This window comes from Panulirus ornatus, chromosome 29, assembly GCF_036320965.1.
Source record: "Panulirus ornatus isolate Po-2019 chromosome 29, ASM3632096v1, whole genome shotgun sequence".
Lineage (NCBI taxonomy): Eukaryota > Metazoa > Arthropoda > Malacostraca > Decapoda > Palinuridae > Panulirus > Panulirus ornatus.
This window is the reverse complement of record NC_092252.1, coordinates 15549167-15572348: the sequence shown is the minus strand read 5'-3', so window position 1 is coordinate 15572348 and position 23182 is coordinate 15549167. Positions and strand designations below refer to the sequence as shown.

Here is a 23182-nt window from a genome sequence, read left to right as displayed (position 1 = left end):
GGGTGTTCTAATCCCTGGGGTGTGTGTGGTAGTACATGGGAGTCTTAAACCACAGCTGATCTTAGTGATGCCTGGCCAGGTGTGTTATGTCTGGCTAGGTGTGTGGTGTGGTGTCTAGCCGGGTGTGTGGCATGGTGTGCCTGGCCAGGGATGTTGTGACCTTCAGGTGTGTGAGGGCTTTATAATGACCAGTCAGGTGTGTACGTGGTGTATCGGACTGTATTGGCCACATTTGATTCCGTTAGCCTATTATTGTTTTTATTATTAATATTATTATTATCATTATTATCATTATTATAATTTCTATCATTATTATCATTGTTATCATTATTAACATTATTTTTATCATTATTATTATCATTATTACTATTATTATCATTATTATTATTATTATTATTATTATCATTATTATTATCATTATTATCATTATTATTGTTATCATTATCATTACTATCATCATCATTATCATCATCATTATCATCATCATTATCAATATTCATCATTATCATTATCATTATCATCCTTATTTGCTTCTCTGGTTGAACCTCTGGACTTAACTGCGAAGCTGCATTATTCTGGACCTTTGAATTTCCGGGAAGAGTCGACACAGACACGTCCTCCGTTAGTAACCCCTCTTCCCTCCCTTCTCCCTTCCCCGAGTGACCCCTTCACGCCCGGAGCCGCCCCTTCCCCTTCCCATCCGACATCTCCCTGTTGGTTTAATCCTGGCGCTACGCCAGTAAAGAGGCTGCAGGTGTAACACTGTACCCTCCCCAAGGTCTTACTACCCACCTGTATCCTTCTCAGTGTCCCACTACCCACCTGTATCCTTCTCAGTGTCCCACTACCCACCTGTATCCTTCCCATCGTCCCACTATCGACCTGTATCCTTCCCAGTGTCCCACTACCCACCTGTATCCTTGCCAGCGTCCTGCGCCCACTTGAGGATGGAGTCCAGTCGATTCTCAGGCAAAAGCGACGCTGCGCAGTCCATGTATTTGACCTTCCCAGTGACCCCGAGTGTCTTGTAGTTGGCCTTTACGCCCGAGAGATAAGCGCTGGCCGTACTTGCGCTGTCCGGCACCTGTTTATCAACGGTGTACGTCTGTGGCACAGGAAAACACACACCTGCAAGTCAGCTTTATACGTCTGTGGCACAGGAAAACACACACCTGCAAGTCAGCTTCATACGGCTGTGGTACAGGAAAACACACACCTGCAAGTCAGCTTCATACGGCTGTGGCACAGGAAAACACACACCTGCTTGCCAAGAGTCCCTTGGTGGCTCTTAGATATTAGCTGAATTAGACCCTGTATAACTGGTGGCAGAGGGAAAGGTAGACGGGGGAAACATGGTCGTGTGTTGTCACTGTTGGAATATCACGCAGAGTACAGAGAAGCCAGGCTGCCATGAAGTTGTAAAGGATATGTGTGAGTCAGTATGAGGTTGGAATCAGAAAGAAAAGATACACCAGAGATTAATTCTGAGATCCGTATAGGTGTGTGTGTGTGTGTGTGTGTGTGTGTGTGTGTGTGTAGATCCATCTCTTGCATGTGAAGAGAATGGAAAGAGAGAGAAACACGTAGGAAGGAAGAGAATTCTACAACTTTGCTCTACGATGAAAGAAGGAGGTAAAATGGCCAATCCTCGAGTGGTTGGTTTTAATATATAAACTATGGGAAGCAGGAGGCAGTCGTGCACAGTTAGTCCAGGTCTTAGGGACCAGGACGCTTGCAGACAGCTCATGGGAGAAATGGTAGAAACATCGCCTTCAGAACAGAGGAAGGGAAGCAACGTGAAGGTGGACAGAAACGCGATGGCTGAGTGGAGGCGACAGGTGGAGAGTACGTAAGGGGGAAGGTTTTTCAATCCACTCAGGTAAAAGAGAAATGGATGTAAAGTTACTCACAGGAAAATTGATTTGTAGAACATCAGATTTTGATAATCACTGAGTGGATTTCCAAAATATGGCGGACGATATAGTCATGCTTCCCAATATATTAGAGATACATGTGGAGCTGAAAATGGATCATGAAGACCATTAATGATGAGAACAACAACAGATGAGTGGGATGGACACTGTATAACGAAACAAAAGAAACTCTACAGAATGTCATATACAGTCAGCATATATATACCGGTTATAGTTCCTTTTACAGTGATTGCTAACACGACTAACATGGCTCACCTGTGTTATCTGTAGTCATAAGGAAGATGTTTAGTGATAACTTTACCTTGAGCAAAGCAATGTTGGGGAACTTCTCCCACACAAGGTGCCCCTCTTCCCCAGATATTCCCTCCTTCTGCCCCTTTAGGATACGTCCAGCCGTCCTTACGGTGACACCCATGCCTGTAACATAGTCAGGAGATCTTAATTACCATCCCTGTATATCTGTAACATGGGCAGGGGATCCTAATTGCTCCCCCTGTATGTCTATAACCTAACCAGGGATTGTAATTACTATGCCTCTGTACCTGTGTGATAGCCATTGGTGTCTTTACGAACGCTGTACACCTGTAGCATAACCAATGGATCTTAATCACCATCCCTCTATACCTGTAAGATAGTCAAAGCCTTAATTACTGCCCCTGTATAGCTTTAAGTTAGCCAGGGGTCTTAATCACCATCCCTGTATGCCTGTATGATAGCCAAGGGTCTTAATTACTACCCTTGTATACCTGTAAGTTAACCAGGGGACCATAATTACTGGCCATGGATACCTGTAAGATACACAAGTGCTCTTCATCATCGCTGCGGTGTAACTGTAACTGAACCAGGTAATTCTGATTATCGGCCGGTACACCAGGGATGCTAATGATGATAATATACCATAGACGTGGGAGTCTTGGAGGTGACACCAAGAGGACTGTGATGGGCGGTAGGTTGCCTCATCACCAGTACGTGATTCTTCCTGTATTCCGGCCACAACCCTCACCGTATCCTCCTCCCGGTACACACAACACACTGCCGGATCAACACACCCATAGTCTATGCTACTAATAGGTATCTGAGGGCAAGCGTGGGTATGAAATATCAAAGTAGATATATCTCAATGAAGGTAAAGATATCTCTTTTTTTTTTGTTTTACTTATTGCCCCTTTTCCAAGCCTGTCAGAAAAGTCTATGAATATTTAGACTCACGTAGAGAACATATGCTTAAGGTTGGCCATAGTGCTATAGTGTTGGTCATAGTTTGGACTGTAGTGGTGGCCATAGTGCCATATCGTTGGCCATAGTGCTGGTCACAGAACTATGCCATAGTTTTGGCCATAGTGTTGGCCAAGCCGAGACACTTGCACCACTACCGTACACATCAAGTGACAACGTTGGCCTTGGGCACGACTTTACGACCTTCAGTACGACGGTACGACCTTCAGCACGACGGTACGACCTTCAGCACGACGGTACGACCTTCAGCACGACGGTACGACCTTGAGAAAACGGTGCGACCTGTCGAGGATGACGGTACGACCCTTTAAGCACAACGGGATGACCCTTGGAAATAATGACCTGACGGGTCAGGTCAGAGGTCAGGCCATCATTAGAGAGAAGCGAAGATTCAAACCATCATTAAAGACGAGGGAAGTTAAATGGCTGGAATTATGTGATGAACTTCTCCTCCGGTCGAAGCTTTCCAATATGATAGATGACTCAAGTTTGATTGGCCACCAGTGATGATTTACCAGAGGACTGGCTTCTCTCTGACTCAGTGCTGCGTGCCGCGTCCTCCACTGTGAAGCAAGTGGAGGGCGAACTGCTTTTTATGCCCCTACCATGAAACAAGTAGGGGGCGGCATTTTGCTCTCTACTCCCCCACTGTGAAGGAAGTGGGTTGTTTATTGTTTTCCACGCTCCCACTGTGAAACAAGAGGAAGGCATATTGCTTTTCAGGCCTCAACTGTGAAGCAAGGAGATGTCATATCGCTCTGTGTCCCTCCACAGTGACAGACGTGAATGGCATATTCCTTTTCATGCCCCCACTGTAAAGCAAGTGGAGGACATATTGCTTTTTTATGTCCCCCAATATGAAGCAAGCGGATGACATATTGCTTTCTATTTCCCCCACTGTGAAGCAAGTGGATGACATATTGCATTTTATGTCCCTCACTGTGAAACAAATGAAGGGCGAATTACTTGGCATCTCTCCATTTGTGTGTACATGTCCGTGTGTTCGTCCATCTAATTAAGTCTTGTCATTATTACTGGATTAAGCTGGAAGTTTGATGATTCGTTCCTTACATTTTGGAGATATACTGGTTATATCATGGTGGCCATATTAAGGGTGTACTGGTTATATCATGGTGGCCATATTAAGGGTGTATTGGTTATATCATGGTGGCCATATTAAGGGTGCACTGGTTATATCATGGTGGCCATATTAAGGGTGTACTGGTTATATCATGGTGGCCATATTAAGGGTGTACTGGTTATATCATGGTGGCCATATTAAGGGTGTACTGGTTATATCATGGTGGCCATATTAAGGGTGTACTGGTTATATCATGGTGGTCATATTAAGGGTGTATTGGTTATATCATGGTGGCCATATTAAGGGTGTACTGGTTATATCATGGTGGTCATATTAAGGGTGTACTGGTTATATCATGGTGGTCATATTAAGGGTGTACTGGTTATATCATGGTGGCCATATTAAGGGTGTACTGGTTATATCATGGTGGTCATATTAAGGGTGTATTGGTTATATCATGGTGGTCATATTAAGGGTGTACTGGTTATATCATGGTGGTCATATTAAGGGTGTACTGGTTATATCATGGTGGTCATATTAAGGGTGCACTGGTTATATCATGGTGGCCATATTAAGGGTGTATTGGTTATATCATGGTGGCCATATTGAGGGTTCCTTATGCTTTACAACCATTTTTCAACCACAGCCAAGATTATGACTACAGACAACCTCGTCTTGGATCATTAGGTCTCCTCTCACCCGTCGCTCTAATGTACTCTCAAATACCTTTACTGTTCCACGTTCTACCGTCTAAAATGTTTCCTCATTCCCCCAGATATCTTCTCATATCTCTTATATACATTCCCCTAGATATCTCTTCATATCCCTTACAGACATTCCCTAGATATCTCCTCATACCCTTTATAGACATTCCCCAGATACCTCCTCATACCCTTTATAGACATTCCCCTAGATATCTCCTCATACCCTTTATAGACATTCCCCCAGATACCTCCTCATACCCTTTATAGACATTCCCCTAGATATCTCCTCATACCCTTTATAGACATTCCCCTAGATATCTCCTCATACCCTTTATAGACATTCCCCTAGATATCTCCTCATACCCTTTATAGACATTCCCCCAGATACCTCCTCATACCCTTTATAGACATTCCCCTAGATATCTCCTCATACCCTTTATAGACATTCCCCTAGATATCTCCTCATATCCCTTATAAACGTATCTATATCATGAAAGGATAGTTTAACCCATCAGCTCAACCCTACGCTCTCCCAAATCTGATGATATTCATTCACCTCATAAAACTCTCAACACCTCATTTCCCCTTTTGTAACTATCCCAACCAGTATTTGTGTTCGTCCCAGTCTCATTCTCCAACACTTTCACACCATCGCTACCTCATTACTCATCTCATCTTCCTCCACAAGCCCCAATTATCTATTTTCCCCTCACCCCTCCTCATTTCTCCTCTCGTCACGGGACTGTTTGCGGAATATCACGCACCTTATGAAGTGGACCATGATCAGGGTCCGGATGGGACCCCTAGCCTGAAGGAGATGACACAGATGGCCCCCAGTGGCCTCAGGAAAAGCTCTGAAGGCTCCTTCCTCCTTGTTAGTATTAATCAAAAAGTCTATCATAGATTTACGTCTTTTTCGTCCCTCACAAGGCCTTCAAGTAGCTGGCGGCCGTGCCCACGGTGGATGGACATGAGATACATGGAGGCGAGGACGTGGCTATGTTTGCCAGAGGTACCTACGTCAACCTTGCTTGTCTACTGTAGGAATATTTATCATCGAATACAGTCATCTTTCATCTCAATAACTCTCCATATTTTACCAAGTTCATGAAGTGATTTCTATCTTTTTTTTAAGAGTATTAACTTAGATATGTTTATTCCTCACATCAGTTACTTTCAGCAATGTATTGACTCCTATAGTCTAGTGGTTAGCGTTCCAGACCGGAGTCGAACTCGCATTGGTTCGAATCCTGGTCTCCCCAGTCGGTCCGCAGCCAACCCAGCTATTCATCCTCCCCCTAGGGGATGGCTTAAGCTTGTGTATATATATAGTGTAAATGAAAGAGTCTTGAGTAGGAAATTTCTGATTTTGTAACGTAAAGATAAGGGTGAATCACACGTAGACGCACACACTTCACGCACAGAAGTGTGATACGTTTTCCTATATAAGTCACATAAATGTGAGTGATACACCTGGTTGAAAGATGTGTTCAACTGAATCTCTTGAATATCTCGTGGATGTGCAGTCTTGCGATACGTCATTCATTAAGTGGTTCGAACGACGTCGCTTCAAATGAACCTGTCAGTGCTTCAAATTCAGTAAGAGGGTCTTTTACATTAATTGGTAATACCATTTCTCAAAGCTTCTGAATCATTCTTGAGTTGCTTCAGTCCATATGCAAAAGTTCAACTTCATTTTGCCTAAGTTCTAGTTTCATGTAACAAAACTGAAGTTCAGAATACGATCCCTTCATCCCCTGTGGGATTATTCCAGTTTGGTCTGTATGCAAGAAATATTTCAGATCCTTCAGCAGTGTGTCTGTGAAGTCTGTCTGTCTGTCTGTCTGTACCTTCAGTCACAATAAGGTGCACAGACCGTGCCAGGAAAGCTCACTGAGGATCACGAAGGAATACCAGAGGATTTCCCTGAAGATGTTCAAGACGAACAGATGGAGGAGGAGGAGGAGGAGGAGGAGGACTCAACGGAAGAGGATGATGACGAAGGTGATTCCACCGAAGAAGAGGCTAGCACCAACACAGAGGAAGATGGTGAAGACACAAACCTCGAGCCAGTGGAAGATGTTGAAGACGCTCACGGCCACTCGCTGGTCAACCTTGCCAATGCCTATGTCCACGCGAAGAACTTCGAGAAGAAGAAACAAAAGACAGGCGCTGCTGCCAACAGTGCCACTTGTGTTACTGTTCTCTGTATGATATTCCTTTGGCTTTATGGAGTCATTCCTCTCATGACTGTGATCAACAGTATACATACCTTATGAACTATGGACTCCATTGTGTGGACATCACTCGTCAATCTTTCTGTGGACATCTATACCGTATATGTATGTATGTATCTATCTGTAGGGGTTCGAAAAAAAAAGAGGAGATGAGAAGAAAATGTGTATACGATACCGCAGGTACGTTATTACTAGTAGCATTTGATGAAGATTATTATTTGATGGTTAATGATGTTCAGGTGAAATTACCATAGGGACCCATGGCCATGGTTTACGTAAAACCTCTTAATAAAGACACTAATGACCCAACTAGGCCAATGGACTGCCAAGCGTCATACTTTGACGACCCCTTTCCTGTGGGTTAAGGACAAGCCAATAATATTCTCACATTTAATACTTGAATCAAACGACATGAGTCCACATAACACGACAATTGAGTGTCCAAAGGCATGGCGTGGCTGTATATCTTGTTATCTTACTGGTTGCAACACTACTAACATGATCAGTCCTCATGCATGGGTCCTCAGACATTATCACATGAAATATCTAAGGGCTACTTGATCACGTGACCCTTGAGCACGACGGTGCGACCCTTGAGCACGACGGTGTGACCCTTGAGCACGACGGTAAGACCCTTGCGCACGACGGTACGACCCTTGAGCGCGAGCGACGGTAAGACCCTTGCACACGACGGTACGACCCTTGAGCGCGAGCGACGGTACGACCCCTGGGTATGACGGTGCGACCCTTGAGCACGACGGTGCGACCCTTGACCACGACAGTGCGACCATTGAGCACGACGGTGCGACCATTGATCACGACGGTACGACCCTTGATCACGATGGTACGACTCTTGACCACGACGGTACGACCCCAGGGTATGACGGTGCGACCCTTGAGGACGACGGGACGACTCTTGAGCACGACAGTACGACCCTTGAGCACGACGGTACGTCCCTTGAGCGCGACGGTACGACCCTTGACCACGATGGTACGACCCCTGGGTATGACGGCTTAGTCTTAAACCTAACCCTTAATATCAGGTCACATCCGTCGCCTGCTCGAGCGGTCGTGACGAAACATCGTCTGCCATGATCGTAACGCTTAACCCCCACCCCCCCAACCCCTCCCCACCCCCACCCCCTTCCCACACCCCAGACCTACCACCTGGGGAGGAAGGGGGGGGGGGGACGGTTTGCATTAGGGCGCCAGGATCTCTCGTTAGCGCCAGGGGCGTCGGGCATGACGTACACACAAGAAGAACAAGACTCAACTGGAAATGTCATCACAGTTCCCGTCCTATGCTATGATGCCCTGCAACAAGAGGGGTCCATCTTGCCTCACCTCTGTAGCCCTGAAGGTGGAACTGGTCCAGTTGATTTCTACCTCTTTCGGGGTTTTTGTAAAGCATGGGCCTGGAGGCCACCACGACCCAAAGACCCCGAGCGATGGCGTTGTAACGGACCCTGAGAGTTAGTTCTCTCTCTCTCTCTCTCTCTCTCTCTCTCTCTCTCTCTCTCTCTCTCTCTCTCTCTCTCTCTCCTCAATGCCCACACTTTGGTATGAGAGCCTGGACATTATGCCAACACCTTTATCTTTTACCACAAAGTAATCGAACTCTTTCACTCAGGCGTTAGTCGTCTCTTCAACAGGAACAGGTATGACGTCCGTACTTCTACCTCAACACAGTAGCGGAAGCCACCAAGCCTTAAAGAACGAACACCGTCAGCATCGCTTACTAAGCCTAAAAGAACGACCGCCTTTAGCGTCAACCACCAGGCCTAAAAGAACGAACACCTTTCCTTTATGGCCTCCTGGAGGACGCTCGTATCTCCCACTCCATTAAAGTCCTTCCACCCTCATCCATCAACGCTACCCACCTCCACCCACTCCACGGGGTGGAAGCTCATCCACTAATGGCTCCAGCGGGAGAAAGTCTAAAGCGATAAGGTCATAACAAAGACAGAGTGAGGAAGCGTAGCCAAGTGCGAGAGGGAACCCTTGCTGTCCCTCCAGTGTAGCCAGGGAGGAGTGTGACCCCTTGCTACCCCTTCAGTGTAGCCAGAGAGGGGTGTAACTCCTCGTTGACCCTTCACCACTATAGTGCGACCCTTGATCAAACAGATGCTGCCCTTAAGCACGTGGGATCGTGTTAAGAGCAAAGCTTTCATACGCAAGGGGCGTCTCAAGCTTAAGATTCGTACCGCCGTGCTCAAGGGTCGTACCGTCACACTCAAGGGTTGTACCGTCGTGATCAAGGGTCGGATCGTATCGCCGTGCTCAAGGCCTCGTACTGTAATGCTCAAGGGTCGTACCGTCGTGATCAAGGGTCGTACCACCGTGTTCAAGGGTCGTACCACCGTGTTCAAGGTCGTACCGTCGTGTTTAAGGCCTCGTACCGTCGTGCTCAAGGCCTCGTACTGTCATGCTCAAGGGTCGTACCGTCGTGATCAAGGGTCGTACCATCGTGATCAAGGGTCGTACCGTCGTGATGAAGGGTCGTACCACCGTACTCAGGGGTTGTACCGTCGTGATCAATGGTCGTACCACCGTGCTCAAGGGTCGTAAGGTCGTGATCAAGGGTCCACCGTGGTGAAGGGTCGTACCGTCGTGCTCAAGGGTCATACCGTCGTGGTCAAGGCCTCGTACCGTCGTGGTGAATAATATGAAGCGTTCATATGTATCGTTCAGTGTGCAGCCTCACACATCCCTCCTGTTCACACATGGTCCATTCCGACGTTCCACTAACTCCACAAATCCGTGCCTTTTGTCCACTTCTTATCTGATAGACTGATTGCTAATCTACTCGTCTGATAATCCAGTACATCATTAAGAGACGGATTTAACAGAACACTCGAAGCCGAAGTAGTTTCTGATGATGACGACAGAAATCTTCGCCTTCAGTACACGCCTTCGAGTAACCTCACTCATGGTGAATGAAGAAGTTTTGTCATGTGAATTCTTTATTGAAAAAAATCAGTGACAAAATTTAGATTGAATATATATATTAATACTTGCTCGCCTTCATCCATTCCCGACGCCACTTCGACCCACAGGAAACAGCACCGCCACCCCTTGCGTTAGCGTTGTAGTGGCAGAAAGCATACGAAAAAAGGCCGCATCCGCTCATATCCATTCTCTAGCTGTCATGTGCAATGCACCGAAACCACAGCTCCCTCTCCACATCGTGGCCTCACAGACCTTTCCATGGTTTACCTCAGACGCTTCACATGCTCTGGTTCAGTCCAAGAACGGCACGTCTACCCCAGTATTTCACATCGTTCTAATTCTCTCCATAACCTTGAACGCCTTTCACCCTCCTGCATCTTCAAGCCCCGATCGTTCCATTCACTGCTAAGTTCACTCTCAGATATCTAAAACACTTCATTTTCTCCAGTTTTTCTCCATTCAAACTTCCATCCCAACTATCTTGTCCCTCAACCCTACTGAATCTAATAACCTTGCTCTTTTTCACATTCACTCTTAACTTTCTCCTTTCAATCACTCTTCCAAACTCAGCCACCAACTTCTGCAGTTTCTCACTGCGTCCATAAGCACATTAAACAACCATGGTGACATCGCACGCTCCTGACGCAGACCGACCCTCACTGTGAACCAATCACTCTCCTCTCTTCCAACTCGCACACACGCCTTACATCCTTGATAGATAGATAGATAGACAGATAGATAGATAGACAGATAGACAGATGATTAAATAGATAGATGGGTAGATAGATAGGTAGCTAGAATCTAATAACGTCCACATGATGGAGTCCACAGTTCATAAAGTCTCCATACTGTGTATCACAGCCATGGGAGAAACGACTCTATAAACCCAAAAGAAATATTGTACAGAGAACAGTAACACAAGTGGCACTGTTAGCAGCAGCGCCTGCCTTTTGTTTCTTCTTCTCGAGGTTCTTCACGTGGACATAGGCATTGGCAGGGTTGACCAGCGAGTGGCCGTGAGCGTCTTCAACATCTTCCACTGGCTCGAGGTTTGTGTCTTCACCATCTTCCTCTGTGTTGATGCTAGCCTCTGCTTCGGTGGAATCAATTTCGTCATCATCCTCTTCCGTTGAGTCCTCCTCCTCCTCCTCCTCCTCCTCCATCTGTTCGTCATGAACATCTTCAGGGAAATCCTCTGGTATTCCTTCGTGATCCTCAGTGAGCTTCCCTGGCACAGTCTGTGCACCTTCAGGAGCCACTGTTGGGTGGCTCTCACCCCCTTCAGAATGCTCAGGGACGTGTGGATACTGGGAGCAGGAGTGTCCCTGGGTGTCGTCCGCTGGTCGGCCACAGTCGTCCTTGTACGGACCAATGCAGGCGGCGTAACCCATGACGTGGGCCACGTACGTCTGTTCGTGGACCCGGTGGAAGAGGTGGCTCATCGGACCTGCGAACCAGACAAAGTTGGTGAAGGTTTACACATCTGACCTGAAGCACCGGAACTCATGTGGTGAATCGTCTACTGACACACTGAATCCTTATGGTGGCAGGCTTCACAGACAAACTACTGAAGGATCTTAGATACTTCTTGCATACAGACCAAACTGAAATCATTCCACAGGGGATGGATGTACCATATTCTGAACTTCAGTATTGTTATAAGAATCTAGAACTTTGGCAAAAGGAAGCTGAACGTTAGCATATGAACTTAGCAACTCAGGAATGATTCGAAAACTTTCGAGACACGTTATATGGCAGATATTGAATATGAGGTTGAAGCAGTGACGGGCTAGTCTGAAGGAATTTCACGTTGGATTTTGAGTCAATCAAAAATGAAATATTCCAAGGCTGCAACACATTGATTTAAACATTTCTTTCAACCAGGGATGTCACTAACACTATGTGTGTGTGTGTGTGTGTGTGTGTGCGTGTGTGTGGTGTGCGTTGTTCAATCTCTTATCCCGAAGCCACTAAAGGAAAAAAATGGTACAGATCATTCTATGTTTAGCTGACGGTAAAAGAAGTATGTAAGTGAAGTGCTCTTACTAAAGAGAAAATAACTAATGCATAAATCTAGTTGAATACTGAGGGTTGTTGAAATAAGAGGTGACTGTATTCGAGGACTAGTATTCCTACAGTAGACAAGTAGGGTTGGCTCGGGTACCTATGGCAAACACAGCCACGTCCTCGCCTCCATGGGTCTCCTCTTCCTCGACCGTGGGCACGGCCGCCAGTGCCTCGAAGTCCTTGTGAGTGGTGTCCACCCCCGTCAGGTTCCGACGCATGACCTGCAGGGTGAGATGGTTCTGTGTGAGGCAAGGGGGGCAAGAGGGGAGGGAGTCAAAGGAAGGCAAGGTCTGTGGCTGTATCAGAATCACGAGCAGGTGAAAGAAAAGCTACAGCAACAGTAACTACAATACCACAGGTGTGACTACAACAACAACAACAACAACAATAACAACAGAGTACAGCATACAGAATACAGCATGATTACAGCAGCCTTACCTTCTCTCCGTCCCAGGTGTAGCTGTAACCCTGGCCAGTAGTAAACATGAGGGTGGTGTACGGGAGGCCATCTGCCACCTTGTCGTATGTGGTCACTCCTGAGGGGCGCGAGGGGGAGAAAGAGAGTTACCCACTTCAGTAGGCTGGTCTGAGTTACCGTATCCACGGAGCTAACTCACACACCATAACGACTGCCATTTCTATGTTAAGACAGCAATAAATCATACTGAGTATTGATCATTTCCTCTCATTCTCATTTTCATGGAATCTGCAGCAACTTTTGAATCAAGATTATCACCTCTGATTCCAAAACAGACATAAGAAAAGGACAGTAGTCAATACAAGTTTCTGTAATACTCTTGGAATCTGAAAATGTGCACAGATGAGCAAGAATGTTCTGGACAAGGTGTCAAATGAACATCACTTGTGGTCTAAAATTAGTACACTCAATTGGTGAAACTAAATATACAAAGAAACGTTTGAACATATTCATTGATTAGTCCGTCTTCTTCTGGTTAATACTGTGTGGCATTAGATTCTTTGAGGAATTAGTGCTGATAACATTTTCAAACTTCTGTTCACTACCCAACTTACAATCTCACTCTCATCTCTAGAAAAGACTCGAAGGCACACGAAGACCTTCCACTAGGACCTCCATGATGGTTCGCGTTAGTTACCCTCACCTAAGCGACCACAACATTCCCCAGGAGACGGGGACAGCTGACACGTTGGTCCTGGTGACCCAGCCAGCCACGTACCCTGGTATCACCATCTATGGTAGCTAAACCAGACCTTACCCAAGGTATCGCTGTCTTCAATAGCTGAATCGGGCCTCTCTTTCTATCCAAGATAACACTGCCCCTGGTTAGGTCAGACCTTACCCAAGATATCATTGCCTCTGGGAGGGTAGCCGGCCATGGCCATGGTGTGAGAGTGATCGGCCGTAACCAACACCAACGTCTCCTCCAGGTCGACCATCTCCAGTGCTGCCTCCACCGTCTCGTCAAGGGAAACTACCTCCTCCAGAGCTCGCCGGGGTTTCGTTAAGTGTAGACCCTTGTCGATCGTGCCTCCCTCCACCTGCAACAGAAAACGAGGGTCGCAGACAATGAGTCTGACCTGGAGAAATATGTTCTTGGAACTACAGAACTACAAGCTTGACGAAATGAGACATTAAACCTTGTTGAAATATGTGTCTCATATCAAAGACTGAAAACTGTAGTATTCATATTCCTTACACCTTTGGTGTATATAAATTATGGTAAATGTGAAGTCAGAACTTTGTATCCTGAACAATATGATTCGGATTCGGACTTTTTAGAGTGAACCAAGTGTGTGAATCATATAAGCTCGTGAAACACGATTCATGTGGTACGAATCATAAACCTTGAATTGTGGATGAATACGCATGAACCATGACCTCTCATATCTGAACTCTGACGTCTGAGCCGTGAACGTCAACAACGAACCCCGAACATAAACCCTGAATAATGAACAGTTTATAATGGAAAATGAACCATGAACTACGAGCTACTGGCACAGTTCAGACAATGAACCATACTGTATCAACTACCTTCGGTGTCATTCTATACCCATTTGATTGGTGTATTGAGCTGTTGTTTGCGACGGAGTCAAAGCTTCGTAGAGTTTGAAAATGGAACTTTGACCAACTGATTGAAAGGTAAAAAATATGTGGTATATTACGATATGAAATTGGTATTAAAAGAAAAGAAAAAGACTTAAGACTATCATAAACTTTTTTTTATTAATACTTAACAAGAGGAAGAAGCCATTAGGGCCTTTTTTGAGGACCCTGAGGGCCATCTGTGTCATCTCCTTCAGAGTGGGAGTCCCATCCGGGCCCTGATCACGGTCCACTTCGTAAGGCGTGTGACGCTCCCCAAACAGCCCTGTGACGACAGGAAAAGAGAAGGAGCACTGGGTGAAAAAAAAAAAAATGAGATAATGTGGGGTTGTGAGGGAAGATGAGTTATGAGGTAGTGATGCGGGGTGAAAGTTTCGAACATTGAGGTTATAATGGACAGTTATGGAATGCGATGGTTGTAAAGGGGAGAAATGAGGTATTAATGGGAATGCGAAGGAAGAAATGAGGTCTTCTGGGACGAGGTAAATGGAAACGTAGAATCTGTGACAAATAAGCGATTGTAGGGAAAAGTAGTGATGGTAGATGAGTGATCAAGCCATGGCTAAGATAATCCAGCCACCATGAGCACCATGATGCAGTATTTACCACACTACCATGATCAACAGTCTTTCTTTATTAGCCTGCTACCACCCCCGGCTATCCCGCCCCCTGGTTGCCCCACTACTGGCTGTCCTGCTTCCTGGTTGCCCCACTACTGGCTGTCCCGCCCCCTGGTTGCCCCACTACTGGCTGTCCTGCTTCCTGGTTGCCCCACTACTGGCTGTCCTGCTTCCTGGTTGCCCCACTACTGGCTGTCCTGCTTCCTGGTTGCCCCACTACTGGCTGTCCTGCTTCCTGGTTGCCCCACTACTGGCTGTCCTGCCTCCTGGTTGCCCCACTCCATGGCTGACCCATCCCCTGGCTGTCCCACTCCCTGGCTGCCCCATTTCGTGGCTGCCCCACTTCCTTGCTACCCTTCTCTCTGCCTGCCCCACTCCCTGGCTGCCCCACCTCCTTGGCTACCCACCTTCTGCCTGCCCCATCAGACTCCCATCCACCACTCACCCATCAGGAAGTCAGTGGCTTCGGGGTCGACGTCTCGAAGCTGACGTGTGTTGGTGACGTAAGCAGGTGTAGCTCCCTCCGCCATCTTGTCCTCCTGCCACTCCTTCACCAGGTTCCTGCCGTCCGATCTCGGGCATTTCTGCTCAGCCTCCTCCTGCGGGGCGCCCAGCTCCTGTCGACCTCCTCCCATGATCACCTGAAGAGGTGACATATGTAGAGTGCTTCCTTACATCAAAGTGGACGACAGACCTACACTGGTCTACCTGAAACTACAAGACAATCTGGCCAACTCCAGGACTGATATAAGAGAGAGAGAGAGAGAGAGAGAGAGAGAGAGGGCGCCTCATCTGCCTGACGTACCTTCATGTTCTTGCCAGGGTCCTCCAGCACCAGCTGGCGAGCGATGTCCACACAGCTGGTGGCGTTGTCCTTGGTCATGATGGTGTCGCACTGCCACTTACGATTGGCAGCCTTGGCATAGAGGGCTGCTGGGGTGGCGTGGGTCACCTGGGTCGTGGTCACAACACCTGCAGACACACGGGGTCACACTCTCTTAGACAGTCACGCCAGGTTACACGAATATTTATGATGTCACTATGATATCACGTACACCCTCAATATGGCCATAATGATAAAACCAGTACACCCTCAATATGGCCTACCATGATAAAACCAGTATATCTCCAATATGTAAGGACCGAATCATTAAACTTCCAGTTTAATCCAGTAATAATGATCAGGCTCAACTAAACAGACGAACACACGGACATGTAACACACAAATGGAGAGGTGCCAAGCAATTTGCCTTCCATCTGTTTCACAGTGGATGCATGGCAAGCAATATGCTCTCTCGTTTCACAGTGGGGCATCAAATATTTCCTCCACTTTCTTCACAGTGGGGGTATGAAAGGCAGCATACCCTCCACATGCTTTACAGTGGGGGGTATGGAAGGCAGTATGTCCTCCACATGCCTCACACTGGGGGGCATGGAAGGCAGTATGTCCTCCACATGCCTCACACTGGGGGGCATGGAAGGCAGTATGTCCTCCATATGCTTCACAGTGGGGGGAATGTCAAGCAGCATGTTTTCCACATGCTTCAATAGTGGGGAGTGCGAAGATAACATCTGTTCTGCACCGATTCGTAGAGACACCACCAGTCTATTGGTACGCCATCACTGGCAGCCAATCAAACTTTAACCCTCTTTTATATTCTAAGACTTTCGACATGGCAAGCAAATGATCCTATGATTCCAGCCATCCAACTTTGCCAAACCTCTAATTCCTCTTTTCATCCTGTCTCCCTTTCAGGGACCTTTCTGGCGAGAGAGAGAGAGAGAGAGAGAGAGAGAGAGAGAGGCACCTCACTCACAGTAGATGTGACGTGCTGCCCTGAACTTACCCCTTTAAGCGCGAAGGTATGACCTCGGATGTATGATGACCTAGTCCTTGACTTGATCCTCAAGGGTTAGGTCAAAGGTCGTACTGTCGTCCTCACGATCGGATATCGTCGTGGTCACAGGTCGAACGGTTATGTTCAGAGGTCACCCCGTCGTGCTCAGAGGGTCGTACCGTCGTGCTCAGAGGTCATCCCGTCGTGCTCAGAGGGTCGTACCGTCGTGCTCAGAGGGTCGTACCGCCGTGCTCAAGGGTTCATTATCGTCCTTATCGGGTCTGACTGTCGTGCTTAAGGGGTCGTCCCGTCATGCTTAAGGTCGTACCGTCGTGCACAAGATGTCGTACCACCAACATGCAGAATAGAGATGTAAATATTCTGACCTCACCAACATCAAGGCCTAAGCCTTTCTAAGTCTCAACGTGACACAGCCCTTAGAGGCCTCAGACAAGGGCAGAGGGATATCTTTGATTTGATATCTCACACACACGCTCCCTTCTCTACGACTGTCCGTCTCACTGTCTATGCTTCGGGTAAAAATCTGTCTGTCCGTTTGTCTGTCTTTAGTTGACGACAGCTCCTACCACAGTCGTAACTCAGGCTGTGACACGGCCGTAAATCTATGTACCTCCCAGAGTCCCAGAATCCACTTGTATCCTTCTCAGTATCCCGCTACCCATCTGTATCCTTCCCACTACCCACCTGTATCCTTCCCAGTGTCCCGATACCCACCTGTATCCTTCTCAGTGTCCCACTATCGACCTGTATCCTTCCCAGTGTCCCACTACCCACCTGTATCCTTGCCAGCGTCCTGCGCCCACTTGAGGATGGAGTCCAGTCGATTCTCAGGCAAAAGCGACGCTGCGCAGTCCATGTATTTGACCTTCCCAGTGACCCCGAGTGTCTTGTAGTTGGCCTTTACGCCCGAGAGATAAGCGCTGGCCGTACTTGCGCTGTCCGGCACCTGTTTATCAACGGTGTACGTCTGTGGCAAAGGAAAACACACACCTGCAAGTCAGCTTTATACGGCTGTGACACAGGAAAACACACACCTGCAAGTCAGCTTCATACGGCTGTGGCACAGGAAAACACACACCTGCAAGTCAGCTTTATACGGCTGCGGCAAAGAAACAAACGTGCTCCTCAGTTGCAGACGTATGTGATAATCACATCATCAGGGGAGACACAAGAGAGGAATATAACAGTCAGTTGATATATAGCGAAGAGACGAAGCTAGGACGCCATTTGGTAAACATGTTTGCCAAATGGCGTCCTAGCTTCGTCTCTTCGCTGTATATCAACTGACTGTTATAGTCCTCTCTTGTGTCTCCCCTGATGATGTGATTATCACACGAAAGTGCACTTGGGAACTTTTCGTGTTTCATTTTCCCCGTGGACTCATAGGAATATCTTGATCACGCGCAATCTATATGTATATATAGATTATAGTTCCTTTTACAGTGACTGCTAACACGACTAACATGGCTCACCTGTGTTATCTGTAGTCATAAGGAAGATGTTTAGTGATAACTTTACCTTGAGCAAAGCAATGTTGGGGAACTTCTCCCACACAAGGTGCCCTTCTTCCCCAGACATACCCTGCTTCTGCCCCTTCAGGATACGTCCAGCCGTCCCTACAGTAACGCCCATGCCTGTAACATAGTCAGGGGATCTTGGTTACCCTCCCTGTATACCCGCAAGATAGCCAGGGGACTTGGTTACTATCCTGTAGAACTCTTTCTCTTTGAAGTTCATCGTTACTCTTTCACATCTCTCTCACGTCCTCATTTTTCAGCTCCTGTACCTTTGCCTTGACTTCCTGCCGCTTTCTCATGTACTCCTCCCAGCTGTTTAAGCTCCTTCTCTGCAAATACCGTTCATGCATTTTTTTTTCACTCACAAGCGCTTTAATTTTCCCATTCCACTATCAACTATCCCTTTCCATACTTTTACTTTCCATGCGCCACACACACACACACACACACACACATCTCCCGCACATTTCGACACTCAATCTCTAAAATCTCTCCACTCCCCTAGTTCCCTTCATCCTCACCTTATGCCATTCTTCACTAAGTACCTCTTGGTATCCCAAAACTCGGGCCTCTTTTCTCCATCTTGTTCAGCTTCATCATTTCATTCACATATACATTATTTCTTCCCTTTCTAAACCTATCACACATCTTTTCACACTGGCTCCCATCAACTAGAGATCCCACCTGGTGCTCCCTCTCTCAGCAACTTTACTTCCAACAATCTCTCCTTTTGTGCCTGTCACGCAGCACAAAATCTAATGATAATGATGGTGACGATAATGATGATGATAATGAGAGTGATTATACAAGAAAAGAAGATAACGATCGTGATTATAAGTGAAAATATAGGCTGACTACACAGAGCACATACAATGAGGCTATGATCCCGCCTTTACACACCTGAGTGATCATCATACAGCTTCCGCACACCTGACCAAGCACCATGTACCTGGCCAGACACCACGCCACACACACCTGGCCAGACACCACGCCACACACACCTGGCCAGACACCACGCCACACACACCTGGCCAGGCACCACACCTGCTGGTTCAGGCCAAACTTACCATCACCAAGGAAGAGCAAGACGTTCTTGGCCTTTCCAGTGTTCTTGGGTTTGTGCAGAGCTTGCTGGATCTCCTCACTCATCAGCTGGTACCAGTATGACACTTCTGTAAGGATGAAGAGGTAATGGTACTGGTACTGTACTGGTGTTGGCAGTGGTATTCTAGGTACTGGGACACTGGTATTTGGAACTCGTGGTCTCTAGCACACTAGTACTGGTTCTCTTGGTCTCTAGTTTATTGATCTATTGCAACCTTTGGTTTCTAAAAGCTACGAGTATAATGGAACAACCAAGTAAGAGATGTTCTTGTGTCTCTGTGTCTCCTGGAACTGTCATTCCACTGAATCAGCATTGTGATGTACTGGAACTATTGGTACAGTGGACAGCTGCTGTATTATACTGTAACGTCCTACCCTCTAGTGGTCCAGGTACAGCATGAACAAATAACCTGCTGGAACAACTGACCAGAGGTGACCCACCTGTCTGTGGTAACCAGAGGTGACCCACCTGTCTGTGGTAACCAGAGGTGACCCACCTGTCTGTGGTGACCATTGGTGACCCACCTGTCTCCTTCGGGTTGGGTGAAGGGTAGACGATGGCTGAAGTGTAGGTCGCAAGACACGCCACCGTCACCAGGAGGTCGACCCAACCACCACACACCATCCTCCTCCTCACAGCGGACGCCATCTAGCGGACACCTCCTTCCAACAGACGGCTTGTCCAAGAGGGACACCCTTCCTTCCGGCGGACGAGAACGGACGGGCGCTTCGCGTACACACAAACGGAAACCACCTGAAGCGTGAGCCTTGGTCTCGCCCGCTCGTGGAAGACACGATATTCTGAGGGAAAAAAGATACAGGGTTTTGACTTCATTTTCTAATCTGTAATACAAGATATTCCCTGAATCCCGCCTGTCACAGCTGCCAATAAGAGGGAGGGCTCAGGCAGTAGCCATGCCAGCCCATCCCAAGGCTCTTGCCGTTCTAAATGACCCAACGTTGCATTAACACAAAGGATTAATTCAACCTTGCAGGGAGTATTGCTCTCACGGCTGAGAAGGATCCAACTAGATACTCAGCAAATGGTAAATGAAGACCTAAGGTGTAATAATTTCTGACGACCTTAAGCCAAGGAAGCAAGTACACAGAAGGGGGCACAGAATACGAGCATAGTTTTATGATTCATAAGGACGGACATTCGGATCTGTATATGAGCCTAATTCTCATTCTTTACCGCTCACTGCAGGTCATCATGCTTGTAAGAGGACGCAGGCAAAATGGAAAGAACGCAGCGACGTGCAGCCAAGCTGATGCTCGAGCGAAGAAGAGATTCGTCTGGGGAATCGGCTGGACGACTTAAACTTATCTAACTTAGTAAAACACAAAGGTTGTGAAGTGATTTTGGTACAGGTGTTCAGAGGTATCGAAGGTTTTAATAATTTGGATCGAAGACACTATTCAGAATTAGATTTTTGTGGTTCCAGTCATCGTAATGGATACGAACTCGCAAGATCTTTTGCTGCGACTAAGGCGAAGTAACCTCTCCCTCAGCAAAGGATGTGTTACCAACCAGGGTAGCTAAAGGCAGCACCATAGGTACGTTTAACAACAGACTTTACAAATCTTTCTTATGTATAAGTTGGACAAGCAAATCATCTGAACTCTTTTCTACTCTTACTACACTAATCGCTGAGTTTCCGGTCTCTTCCACTACTACAGACAGCCTCGAGAGGACCTAGTGGTCTGTTGCCCTTTGATTTCCTATGCGTGTTTCAGGTCACTAGCCACCTCCATGTTGCAAGGTTCAGAAATCCTGTTCGTTGCTTACGAGATGGAGACGTGTGGTTCGTCCAGCGTAACCCCTTATCTCTGACTGGCTCGGTCGCTGAGCCAGCCAGGGAGGAACAGCGCTTGAAAAATCGGTCAGTCGTCCCGAACAGTGGAGACGTGACCACTAATATGTTGACAAATATTGTCGATGGTCGGTGGTCATGTTGATTGTTAGGATGCTAATCTTTCTTGATCGCTCCACTTTAATATCCACTGAGATATGGGGCGTCATTTGTAACCTACTGACCTTACCACACTATCACGCTGTGATCCTTGTCTTCACTATATCCTGACCCTTACACGTATTTCATTTCTCCGCGGCATCACTGCTACGCTGCTCTTCGTAAATTCAAGCACATCTATGAGAAGAAACATGCGTTGGTTTGGCTTCCTCTTCTACTGATACATCGCTCACGTCCTTAAACCTAAAGTATCTTCAATAAAGTCTGTCGTTCATCCTCTCCTCCGACCTTTAGCACCTACCGCTCTCTCCTGACGCAGGGCATTTCCGAGTACACCCCCTGCTCCAGGTGGACTAAGGCTTACGGCCCAGGTGGCACACCTCTTTTAAACATACCTGATAAACAGACTGACTCAGCATGCTGATCATACGAGTGGCTACTGAGTATCGTCCAGTACCTAACGATTTCATTCTGGCGACGGAAGAGAACCCCTGGTGGCGTTTCCAGACTTCCGAAGGCGATGGCTTTGCTCAGCCGAAGACGTTACCAAGCGATGCACTACACCATAGGTACAGGAGCTTGGAGGATCTGGCTCTGAAAACGTAGTGCCAGTTGTGTTCGCAATTAACCTTCCACATTTTCCCTCCTGCATTTTGAGAGTCTAAATTACGGTTACAACATGAGAGTGGCGGGAAAAAGAGTTTAATGCGCCCTTCAAGTAGCATTAGATTATGTTGTAACCACAATTAGCGTATGTTGTAACTACAATCCACTCACCATTATGATGACCCAGAGGACGCCTCACTATCGCCCACTCATCATCATGACGGCCCTGAGGACATCTCATTATCACCCACTCATCATCATGGCGGCCATGTTTCAAGAGGAAACATACGGGAATTTGTGAACATAAATTCAGTCAAATGAACAATGATCACAGTGAAGCCAGGGGCCAAGTAGGTGATTATGACGTTCGAAAAGTGCTGCTCTTGTGATGGCGGTCGTTGGGTGGGAGGTGTATTTACATTTTTCTCTTCTATGTGTGTCAATAGATAGATGGATAACGGTTTATTGGATGTAGACAGCCATCTAACTGAACACACACAGTTGAGGTATTACAGATATTACAGAACTGAGTGGTTAGGTTAGTTACTACTAGACTAATCCTATAAGAACTTAAGATTAAGGTTAGCTGGATATTTCCACACTTTGGATAAGCATATGGATGAGGTACATTTAGATCGCACAGGGTGGCAGGTATACAGGGATGTTTACAGAGTCAGTAGTATGCTATATATATATATATACATCAAATCTTGATTGAACATTAAGTGACGAAAAGTTACAGTAACACAGTAGTTGACACACCACATAGCCCCCCTCTCTCTCTCTCTCTCTCTCTCTCTCTCTCTCTCTCTCTCTCTCTCTCTCTCTCTCTCTCTCTCTCTCTCTCTCTCTCTCTCTCTCTCTCTCTCTCTCTCTCTCTCTCTCTCTCTCTCTCTCTCTGTGTGTGTGTGTGTGTGTGTGTGTGTGTGCATGTTTCTGAAGAATTACTGACAGCATTTGGCATAAGATCTCATGGAAGAGATAGACCAGCAGGTCTGCGGTCATTAACCATAACCATGTGAAGACAGATTCCCCAGCAATGGCCCTGGAGTTGGTGCTTTGAGTTGCTGCTGATAAGCCAGGCTGGTGAAGGGCCGCTGAGGAGGTGCGGGGGGGAAATGGCCAGGTTGGAGATGAGGACCTGTAGAACTGCAGGGAAATGGAATTTATCCCCCTACCTGTAGTAGCACCACCTGTACCCCTACAGCTCCT

General features: G+C 47.0%; 1 protein-coding gene across 2 annotated transcripts; it reads right to left on the bottom strand.

Annotated features, from left to right (window-relative positions):
- Positions 1 to 10981: 10981 nt before the first annotated feature.
- Positions 10982 to 21299, bottom strand: LOC139758145 (alkaline phosphatase-like). Of its 2 annotated transcripts, none has more exons than XM_071679296.1 (12): positions 21181 to 21299; positions 19917 to 20192; positions 19355 to 19459; positions 18289 to 18404; positions 17545 to 17737; positions 15717 to 15883; positions 15357 to 15552; positions 14424 to 14556; positions 13528 to 13727; positions 12647 to 12744; positions 12306 to 12429; positions 10982 to 11588 (listed from the first exon to the last, which is right to left on the bottom strand). In XM_071679296.1, exons 2-12 carry the CDS (start codon positions 20038 to 20040, stop codon positions 11020 to 11022), a joined length of 2025 nt encoding a protein of 674 aa, XP_071535397.1. In that variant the 5' UTR covers positions 20041 to 20192; positions 21181 to 21299; the 3' UTR covers positions 10982 to 11019. The 2 variants fall into 2 exon arrangements, with proteins under 2 accessions (XP_071535397.1, XP_071535398.1); XM_071679297.1 differs by lacking the exon at positions 21181 to 21299 and adding an exon at positions 21031 to 21047.
- Positions 21300 to 23182: the final 1883 nt, after the last annotated feature.

Excerpts from the sequence above, each read along its gene's own strand:
- LOC139758145 (XM_071679296.1), bottom strand. The coding sequence starts at position 20,040 with ATGGCGTCCGCTGTGAGGAGGAGGATGGTGTGTGGTGGTTGGGTCGAC. Across the intron at positions 18,405-19,354 it reads CTTGCTCTTCCTTGGTGATG|GCATGGGCGTTACTGTAGGG; the intron begins GTAAGTTTGGCC and ends ACTATGTTACAG. Across the intron at positions 11,589-12,305 it reads CGTGGCTGTGTTTGCCATAG|GTCCGATGAGCCACCTCTTC; the intron begins GTACCCGAGCCA and ends TCTGGTTCGCAG.